Source organism: Raphanus sativus, chromosome 4, assembly GCF_000801105.2.
Source record: "Raphanus sativus cultivar WK10039 chromosome 4, ASM80110v3, whole genome shotgun sequence".
Classification (NCBI taxonomy): domain Eukaryota; kingdom Viridiplantae; phylum Streptophyta; class Magnoliopsida; order Brassicales; family Brassicaceae; genus Raphanus; species Raphanus sativus.
The window spans coordinates 50,828,557-50,839,874 of NC_079514.1; the positions used below are offsets into that span (position 1 = coordinate 50,828,557).

At 33.2% G+C, this 11,318-nt stretch overlaps 1 protein-coding gene and 1 long non-coding RNA gene across 2 annotated transcripts; both read left to right on the top strand.

Annotated features, from left to right (window-relative positions):
- Positions 1-4,322: 4,322 nt before the first annotated feature.
- On the top strand, positions 4,323-6,028 carry LOC130511912 (uncharacterized). The gene is made up of 3 exons (XR_008945432.1): positions 4,323-4,812; positions 5,155-5,236; positions 5,318-6,028. It is a non-coding gene; the product is annotated as an uncharacterized LOC130511912 (long non-coding RNA).
- Positions 6,029-8,663: 2,635 nt separating this feature from the next.
- On the top strand, positions 8,664-10,458 carry LOC108830257 (E3 ubiquitin-protein ligase SINAT3). The gene is made up of 3 exons (XM_018603861.2): positions 8,664-9,088; positions 9,537-9,923; positions 9,991-10,458. The coding sequence occupies exons 1-3, from the start codon at positions 8,870-8,872 to the stop codon at positions 10,357-10,359; spliced, it is 975 nt and encodes a 324-aa protein (XP_018459363.2). The 5' UTR covers positions 8,664-8,869; the 3' UTR covers positions 10,360-10,458.
- The last annotated feature ends 860 nt before the right edge of the window (positions 10,459-11,318 follow it).

Consider the following 11,318-nt stretch of genomic DNA (forward strand, 5'->3'; position numbering starts at 1 on the left):
TTAGATCACGTTCATATTCATGCAAAATCATTAATCTGTTATCTTCTTGTTTGTTTATTTTATAGTGTTTTTTTGTTCACCCTTCTATAGTTAAATGACAGTATTATTGATTCTTTGGTTAAAACATCGCCTGGTATAATGAAAGGACCTTTCGTACAAACAAGAAGCAGTCGAATTTTTTATCTAAACAATGATTGATTCCCACAAATATAAGATATTTACAATGATCTAAAATCTGAATATTGACATTGCATTGTAATATCAAATTTCAGAGCCATACTGGCAAGACCTTTTTGTATTTGGATAATCTAAGAGTAAAAAAGTAGAAAAACATGTTCGAGGACAAATGTCTTGTTAGATATTAGTAGAAAAATGACTCGAAGTCGAGGAATCTATGTCATATTTGCACGTGACATATCGGACAAAGGAAGAAAATATTGTCCCAATCACTCAAATATCTCTCCACTTATCTATTTCTTAACTTTGTTTATTTTGTCAACGAAAAGCCCGGTGGGCTAACATGTTGTAATACAGTCCATAAAAACAAAGACACATAACAAACACAAAGGCCTATAAAACATCAGTTAACCAGTGATTTAACTACTTAACTCATATAGACATCAGTTAACCAGTGATTGATCTACTTAACTTAACTCATATAGAAACAGTTGTTAAGTCAAATCTCTGATTTATGTGTTATAAAAAAAAAGAGTCAAATCTCTGATTCTGTGAAGCCTTTTCTTTTCTCAGACCAAATCCCAACATGGAAGAAGATTGTACAATGACATGTTCTATTTGAAAAAGTAATGATGAAACATGAAAGCTGGATCGTTGTTGTTCTCGCTTTTTCTTTTACGTGGTGCCGTGGTGGTAAAGATGTTCTTTTACGTGGTGCCGTGGTGGTAAAGATGATCACTATCATTAGATCGAATTCTTTGTGGATAATTTTCATTTATTCTTTAAAGAAGGTCTGAGTTTGCTTGAGATGAAGAAGAATAAATTGTTCCTTTACATTATACTTAGTCTTTTAAATGGCTTTGAACCCAAGCTACATTTCGTTACTCATTTCTCATGTCATATCCTTTTTTATTTTTTGAATTGAATATTAAATTTAATTCAAAAGAAAAAAATCTTGTTACAAATATGTGTGTCCTTTTCAAAATTTCTAAACAAGATTAAAACGAAAAATTGAAAACTCTTGGATCCAAACTCTTCTTTCACTTTCTAAATCATCATTCCTCTCAAATCTACCTAGCTCTCACTCCTATTAGACAGCCAGCACTCACTCCTACTGGATAATCAGCTCTCACTCCTACTGATTCCTTCATCAAATCATCTTGTCTTCTTCTCATAACTATCTATCTCTCACTTCTACTAGGCAGCCATCACTCACTCCTACTGGACATTAGCTCTCACTCTTACTGAACTTTCTCAATCAGTTGCTTCACACTTTTTACTCTTACGACTTCCTATCTTGTGCTAAACCATGTAGCTATTCCACCTTCATATTTATTATCTTCCCTTCGCCTAATCACTGTGAATTTGTTCCTCATCTCCTTAACGTCAAAAAAGTTACGTAAACTGATCGATTTCTTTTAAGTTCTTATTAAAGTAAAAAGTAATGTTTTTTCATAAGCCATCAGAGTTTATTTAGTGGTCCATCTAATTCTACGTAGTTTTGAGTTTTGACAATTAAAATTTACTACTAGCTATACTATTTTTAAAGAGATTATGCATTTTTTCAAAAAAAAATTGTTAACAACTCAGATATTAATTAAATCAAAAAATTTCCCGATAAAAGATTGCTATATATGTTGATAGAAAAAGTTGCTATATTTTAGAAGATCTCCAACCTCACGATAAAATTTACTACAAAATAAAGTGGGGAATATAGTCATGAACAAATAAAAAATCATGAAAAAATAAAAGGCATTACTCCATACATGGAAAAAATGTTCTTCGTGCTTAAACTTTTTTGCAAAGACAAAATATATCGAATAGACAAAAAATTATCAAAAGGTCATAACTCAAAAATCAAAACAATACTAAATGAAGAATATACTCCATAGATAGCCTGGTCACGTCCTCAATTTAAATCAACCAATAGGAGAAGAGAGATTCGTCACGTTAGACAAGCTTCAGTACTTCGTTTGGGCTTCAACGTCTTGGCCCGGCATTGTTCATATCCCCGAAGCCCTTTAAGCCCATCGTTCCCCTTTCCGCGAAGAACAAAACCTACTCCTGCAAAATCCACAGACAAACCCTTCCTCTTCCTCTACTTCGTTTCCTCCGTTTCACTAATCTTTTACATTCTTACAATCAATTCCCTCCCCACTCCTGTGCAAGTTTAATCTCATTAATGGATTATTTTCGATATCTCCGTCTGAGATCCTATATAAATCTCCAACTTTTTTTTTTTAATTTGTATCCTACCTGTGAACCTGTAAAGATACTATAAACCGATTCCGATGGCAACTCCAGAATTTGTGTCCACTATCACTGAAGCCCCTCCATTGCGACTTCTCAAATTCACTTATAGGAGCTGAAGGCTGTCCGCCTCAGAATTTGTGGTCACCCTCATCGACAGTCAGATGGAACAGGAAGTGTCTCAGCTTCAAACCGAGGATGACGATTCGACAGGATCGACCGGCTTGCCTCGGGTTCGGATCAACCAAATCGTTGAAGCGGTAAGTTCATTTTTTAAAGTTCAATTCATTTTTATATTATTTAAATTTGACACTTTCTTTTTCAGTCGGTTCCAAAGAAAAAGGGCGGTTTGTTCGGTTTTGGCTCGTCGGTCCAGCTCGGTTTCGTCTGCTTCTGCACCACCGTCCTTTGTTGATCAAGAAGTCCTTCTGAGTCAGATGAGGGACAAGGATGCTCGCATATCTGCGCTGGAGTCCATGGTGGCGAGTCAAGAGGCGGGCTGGGAGGCACAGAGGAAGCTGAACGAGCAAATGATGGCGATGATGAGGAGCATGAACCCGAACGCCAACGTGGACCTCCCGACCATGCCAGACCCGAACGTCCAAAACCCGTAGTTTAATTTCTTTCAAAAACTCGAAATGTTTTATTTTGATTTGTATGACTTTGAATTTATATAATATGTTTTAAATTTAAATTTAAATTTTATATTTTCGAATTTAAATTTTAAAAATATTTTTTTTCAAAAATAATTTTTAAAAAAAAAAAATTTTCAATATATTCCGAGGAATAGCCGTCCTCGTATATACCGAGGGAAGTTTTCCTCGGAATATTCCGAGGGACAGTTTCCTCGAAAAATTTCGAGGAAACTGTCCCTCGAAAATTTTCGAGGAAACTGTCCCTCGAATATTCCGAGGAACCGAGTTTCGAAAATTTTCGTAGCTCTTCCTCGGTATAATCCTCGGTATATACCGAGGGAACGTTCCTCAATATATATCGACGACCATTTCGACGAATGCATGTCCTCTAAATCTCTCGGAATTGTTGTTCCTCGAAATTCCGTCACAAAATTTCGAAGAAATTTCGAGGGAAAATAAAATTTCGAGGAATTTTTTTCGAGAGACTTTTTCCTCGGTATGTCGTCGGAATACGGTTATTCCGACGACATACCGAGGAAAATGTCCCTCAGTATCAGCGTGTTTTCTTGTAGTGATCTCCTTAACGTCAAAAAAGTTACGTAAACTGATCGATTTCTTTTAAGTTCTTATTAAAGTAAAAAGTAATGTTTTTCATAAGCCATCAGAGTTTATTTAGTGGTCCATCTAATTCTACGTAGTTTTGAGTTTTGACAATTAAAATTTACTACTAGCTATACTATTTTTAAAGAGATTATGCATTTTTTTCAAAAAAAAATTGTTAACAACTCAGATATTAATTAAATCAAAAAATTTCCTGATAAAAGATTGCTATATATGTTGATAGAAAAAGTTGCTATATTTTAGAAAATCTCCAACCTCACGATAAAATTTACTGCAAAATAAAGTGGAGAATATAGTCATGAACAAATAAAAAATCATGAAAAAATAAAAAAGCATTACTCCATACATGGAAAAAATGTTCTTCATGCTTAAACTTTTTTGCAAAGACAAAATATATCGAATACACAAAAAATTATCAAAAGGTCATAACTCAAAAATCAAAACAATACTAAAAGAAGAATATACTCCATAGATAGCCTGGTCACGTCCTCAATTTAAATCAACCAATAGGAGAAGAGAGATTCGCCACGTTAGACAAGCTTCAGTACTTCGTTTGGGCTTCAACGTCTTGGCCCGGCATTGTGCAAAATCCACAGACAAACCCTTCCTCTTCCTCTACTTTGTTTCCTCCGTTTCACTAATCTTTTACCTTCTTACAATCAATTCCCTCCCCACTCCTGTGCAAGTTTAATCTCATTAGTGGATTATTTTTGATATCTCCGTCTGAGATCCTATATAAATCTCCAACTTTTGTTTTTTAATTTGTACCCTACCTGTGAACCTGTAAATATACTATAAACCGATTCCGATGGCAACTCCAGAATTTGTGTCCACTATCACTGAAGCCCCTCCATTGCGACTTCTCAAATTCACTTATAGGAGCTGAAGGCTGTCCGTCCGCCTCAGAGGGACTGTTCGAATGAGACTACTGAGGCCCTTTATGTGAAAAGACGGTGAGCTGATGGTGATTGACATGCTGCTTATTAATGCGAAGGTTAGCCGGAACATTATTTCAATTTTTAGTTTTCGATTTAGAGTTCTCTCTAACATTTGCTATAACTGATTCGTTATTATTCTCCCTACATGATCTGAGTGCTTTTGATGTTCCAAGAATCAACCCAAAATTACTGTAAGGCGTCGCTCCTATCACGATTATTTGCGAGTTGTTCCCAATACGTTCTCATTCCTGCATTTCGTAGCTTATTATCTCTCATTAACTCACTCAAGTGTGTGCTCAAACCAAAATGTATACCATAATCATCTTCCTAAAGCAAAAACGTGTCAATTTTAGCTTCTGTAATCTAATTATGAATTTCCAAACTTTCTGTGAAGTGGTTGATTGAAGATGATAATAGTAGTGCACAAGCCGCAGAGTAACTGTAATTAAGTTTTGAAAATGAGTGTAATCAACTTTGCTTAACGTTTCATGTTATTTTCTGAGTCTTCTTGGATTTGATTTTGTTTACTTTAGGAAAGATCATTGTGCAAGCCAAAAGGGGGAAAGAAAAGATCATTGTATCAAGAACCATGGGTGACTACTACAGCAGTAACACGTAATGTGATCTCTTCTACAGCTGTTATGCATGATTTTTTTCTGGGATTTCCCTCACAGAATTTTACAGTTATATGTGCAGGTTAGACATATCTCTGAGCAGTTTGGCACGTGCCTGAGCAAGTTGAACTCGCTTAGAGGCTTTGATTCCTTCCTTTATAAGGCTTCTGTCTGTGGATAGCTTCGAGATATAGCTCACCAAGGCAGATCTCAGTTCCTCATAGAGCGCAGAGGTCTCCAGTATCTCCTCAAAATCCGAACGAGTCACGAGCTCACGCGCCATTATACCATGAAACTGTTTTAGGATTACTTTCAGCTTCTCTACCGTGTCTGAAGATTCCTTAGAAGAGGCTTTAATTTTCCAAGGACATGGAAATTGTCAAAGTCTTAAAGAAACCTGGGAAGCGGATTCTTCATTGATGATCTTATCTATGTCATACTTTGGTATAAAGATGGAAGCATCCTCCTCTACCTTAAATGGTTCTATTGATGTTATATATGGACATCAAATGTTTTTAAGAATAAAAGTGGAGGTAAGCCTGACTGTGCAATTTCTAGAGATCCTAGCCTCCACGAGGGACCATTGCCTTTCTTCAAACCACCACAAGTGCTACACTGCCGCCGCCCCGACTTTCCGTTGATGCAGCTGAGGGGAAATAATTCCGCCAAGCAAAATGTTCTATATTTTATATTTTTAGCTAAAAATGTATATTTTTGTTTTCAAAAATTATCATGTCATAAACGGAAATGGTATGTGGTTATATTTTCTTACATATAACTACATTTATCAAAATGATCCACCTCATTATTTTTTTTTAAACAGAGGCCATCGATGAAGTTTATGTTGCTGGGGATTGCTGCAAAACAAATGAATGACTAGAAGCAGAAACACACATGTAAAGCTACCAAATCTTGCAAGGACTCTTTTACATTGGATGAGATAAAAGATAATAATATGGCCTCGATTGTTTGATTTTTTTTTTCGGGTTCTTGGTTTCATTATAGTTGTTTTGTTTCAATCTTGATTTACAAATAATAAATTACTAATATTTTTATTTTTTTGAGAAAAGGCATATATTACTAAAATGTTATTCAACAAATATTTAAATTTGAATTTGAGTGTCATAAACTCATAAATTATATGAGTTTCTGATTATATATTTTTAAATTTGAGTTTTTTTTGAAAAAAAATGTTTTGTGAAATTTTATTTTTTGATTTTTTTTCCAATTTTTCTTCGGAATTCAAAAAAATGTTTTCTGAAACTACTTTTAAATTTTTTAATAATTTTTTTTTATTTTATAAAACTTTAAACTTCAATCCCAAATCTTTATCACTTAATTTTAAATTCTAAGATTTAGATTAGTTAATACAAGATATACAAGTGTATATTTACTTTTTAATGGAATATATTTTGGTCGTTTTAATCTTTTGAGCCTAAATTTATGACAAAAAAAAACATTTTTTAGTGCTAACTCAACACTTAAATATCTACTATTTATGAACACAAAACACACACAAATTCTATACATATAATCTCATGCAAGATGACAAAAAAAAAACAATAATTCATGCAAATACAGCACAATAGAAACATATTTCCATTAAAAATATAACTGAAAGCCTGAAATATATACTGAAAATAAAAAAGTAAAATGTCATAACATATAGTTGATAACAAATAAAATCTAAACATGTAAACATTTTATAAACAAAGGCAAATGTTAACAAAATAAATATATATGATTTAATTAGAAAAAAAAATATTTGTTATATTCAATTTAATGTAAAATTCAAGTATTTTATAAAATTAAAATATATTTTAATAATTTAAATGTAAATTTACCCTGCCCGAAGGACGGGACAACCCCTAGTACAGGTAACAAGTGAAAATACTATAAATTTAAATTCTGATAACATTAATTGTCTAGCAAAATAAATAAATAATAACAATAGTAATGGTTTTAACATAAAAAATAAATTCTCATCATACAAAAAGGGGAAATTTCCATTAAAATATCCCAACTAAATTTCATTAAGTTTTTAAATATCTAAAAACTTTTACTATCCAGTTTAATATAAAAATAAATATTTGACTCATTTTAATACTTGAAAATTTTAAAATATGCTCATTTTAATATTCAAACTATACTAATTTTCATCAAAAATATTAATAAGTTTTAAACGAAATTAAAAATCCTTAAAATTCAAAAACAAATAGTTAAAATTTGAAAGTTTGTTTTAGTTTTAAGATTAAAGTAACTAAATTTTGTATATTTTAAATTTTATGAAAAAACTTAAATATGAATTAAATAAACAATAATTTTTAAACTTCAGAAACAAACTAAATTTGAAATCTAAACTACAACTGATATTATAAAAAAATTAAGATCAAACGAAATTTTAGTTCCTTTAATTTTAAAATTAAATTAAAATTTGAAATTTTACTAGATTTTTTTTTAGTTTTTAGAAATTTTTAAGTTTTTTTTTGAAACTTATTACTAAAATGATGGGTATTAAATGAGCATATTTTAAATTTAAGTATATTAAATGAAACAAAATAATTAGTTATAAGTATTTATGTAGTAAAAAAGTTTGACTATTAAAAAGTTTAACAAAATTTAGTTAGAGTCTAGGTTGCACGGAAGCTTTGTCGGATGTCCGCTTCCCGCTTCGGAACCGGAATCGGAATCGGAAGCTTGTGGAAGCTCTCAGAATCTCGTTTCCAATACGCTTCCAAAAAATACATCTTTAAAAACACTTTGGAAGCTTACGATTCTATTTTGAATCACGCTTCCGTTTTTTTTAAAATACAATATCATAAATAAATAAAATAGAAGAAACATTGTTTTTATATAATACTGAAATAGAGAATATAAATATTCAAGCATTAAAACTAATACTATATATTTTTTATGCATTGAAAGTTTATTAGAGATATATCGTCTATATTTAATATACTGTGTTAATTATTTACGAAATGTTAAAAAATAATTAGTATAATAATATTTTATAAACTTAGTTTATGCATAGTTTCACGGTTTTAACATGAAATCATTTAAATTATTATAATTGATATTTTTATTTTTATTTGAATCCTATAATTATTAGTCACATTTGTAATCTTTTATATTTTAATATATATATATATATATAAATATACGTTTCCGACACGTTTCCGCTTCTTAATTTTATTTAGAAAATCGCTTCTACGCTTCCACACGATTCCGCTTCCGCATTTACGCTTCCATTTCCATGTAACATATTGTGGAATCTTCCAAAAATAAAATTTTCAAAAATGCAATCATGTTTAGGCCCATCTTTACTGGACCATGGCCCTCTATTAGTAAACTCTAATAAACTTTACATTTAATTAAAAAAAAGAAAGAAATCATTGTGTAAGAATATACAGCATTAATTATTAAATGATTATAATTTCCATTTCCTGTAAAAATTCTTCTGACTCTCTCTTCTTCCCACAACATTCTCTATATACAATACAACCGTCCGATTGCGTTGCCGGTTCATTTGACGGCAACTCATGAAGAAAAGCATCTCTCTTTATTTGAAATCAACACTTCACGAGAATTGACCTGTTGCAATTAAATCGGATTCGATCAAAGTTTTCACCTTTCGATGGATTTGGATAGCATGGACTGCACTTCAACCATTGATTTAACAGATGACGAAGAGATCCTTCAAGATCGCCATTCCTACGCATCGGTTTCAAAGCATCATAGTACCAATAACAACAACGCGAATACTGCTTCTGGTCTTTTTCCGACAACCACTAGTGTTCATGAGCTTCTCGAATGTCCTGTCTGCACCAATTCCATGTACCCTCCGATTCACCAGGTCCATTTCAATCTCGTGTTGCCTGGATCTTTGCTTTCTTGATTGGTTTTAGGGTGCTAAACATTGCCAAAGCTATAAGTTTATTTATTTATTTTCTCTTTAGAGAATTTCCGGACAAAACACTTAATACTCTGTTTCAAACTCGTCTTGTCTGAACTTTCCCTGCTTTTCAGTTCCCTGATCTTTGCTCTGTAGATTGGTTTTAGGGTTTTTGTCTGGTCTCTTGAGAAACATTGCCAAAGCTAAAAGCCTTTTTTTTTCTAATTGTCTCTTTAGAGAATTTTCGGACAAAACACTTACACTGTGGACATACTCTGGTTGAATCTCTTGTTGTCTGAATTTGCCCTGTTCTTTACAGTTCCCGGATCTTTGCTCTGTTGATTGGTTTTAGGGTGCTAAGCTTTTTGATTCTCTCTTTACTTACACAATGATGTTGCTTCTCCTGCAGTGTCAAAACGGACATACTATATGTTCAACTTGTAAAAACAGAGTTCACAATCGCTGCCCTACATGTAGACAAGAGCTAGGTGATATCCGTTGTTTAGCACTCGAAAAAGTAGCCGAGTCTCTTGAGCTACCTTGCAAGTACATGTCACTTGGCTGTCCGGAGATATTCCCTTATTACAGTAAACTCGAACACGAGACCGTATGTGACTTCAGGCCTTATAACTGTCCGTACGCTGGTTCGGAGTGTTCTGTCATGGGTGATATCCCTTTCTTAGTTTCTCATCTGAGGGATGACCACAAGGTGGATATGCATTCGGGGTGTACTTTCAACCACCGTTACGTCAAGTCTAATCCTCGTGATGTCGAAAACGCCACGTGGATGTTAACTGTATGTATGATTTTCATTCTTCATAGCTAATCTTATATGCTTATCAAAAGTTTTGGCTTTGTTTCAGGTCTTTCACTGCTTTGGTGACTACTTTTGTCTTCACTTTGAGGCATTCCAGCTCGGAACGGCTCCAGTTTACATGGCGTTCCTGCGTTTCATGGGGGACGAGACAGAAGCTCGGAGATACAATTACAGTTTGGAAGTGGGAGGTTATGGTCGGAAGCTGATTTGGGAAGGAACACCGAGAAGCGTGAGAGACAGTCACAGGAAAGTTAGAGACAGTCATGATGGGCTAATCATACAGAGGAACATTGCTCTCTTCTTCTCAGGTGGAGACAGGAAAGAGCTGAAACTGCGAGTCACTGGAAGAGTATGGAAAGAGCAGCAGCAAAGTGGTGAAGCTAGAGGAGGAGCTTGTATCCCAAACTTGTCTTAGAAAATTTAAACTTTTGAAACTCTTAACGACTTGGCTGGCACTGTGTCTCTCTGTAACTACTAGGGGCGCGCCCTGTTGATAATTTTAATATCTTAAAAATGTTACAAAAAGTGTGGTGGGTGATTTTTTTGCTAAGTCGTAGTGATTTATAATAAGTCGCAAACGCAGAGTTTCTTTGCATTGTGTATTCATTTGTAAATTGACCACTAATTTTGTGTATTTATTAAAATTATAATTGATGTTTCGACCATCTTTCATAGTCTCTGCGCAAGCGTGGAGTTGGTGATGTAATTGTAACTCCGTATGAATATTTGACGGTATATTTAAAATTGATGCAGTGTTTTGCTCAGTCTTTGATTTGTTAGTATTTGTATTTTAATAGGTTTGAAGTTAACTATTGAAGCGCGACTATTCTCGGTGATTCTCGGTGTTTTGTGTTGTGTATGACTGTATGAGTAGTCTCTTCTGTATTTAATGTTGTTTATTTGAAACTAATGTTCATTATCCCAAACTTGATGGTCTTTTTTTTGTTAATTTGTGAACAGCCGTTACTTGTGTTTTAAAACAAACATTTGAAATCATACAGTATCTTATGGACAAAGATAAAGAATGAAGAAAGATTGTAATCACTGTTACTTTATTTATCAAAAAGCTAGAAAATTATTGGTAAACAGAGGATTTTTTCCTATTACAGAAAGCCTGGAAACATTAAAAAAACGAAAGAGATCTATTTAAAAAAAGAAGCAAAATTACTATATTTTCACCCATTTTGGCTTTTTCCAGATTCCACCCAATTCGTCACTTTCACTACGTCTAAGCATTCTTCGTGCAGGTCTCCGACATTCCTATGCCGCAACATGTGGACTTCCTCGAAGGATAAAAAGTTTGGCTTATTTTTCCGACAAGAAATTGCTTCACAACGTATAAGAGTACTCATATATCATCATCATGAGAAGAAG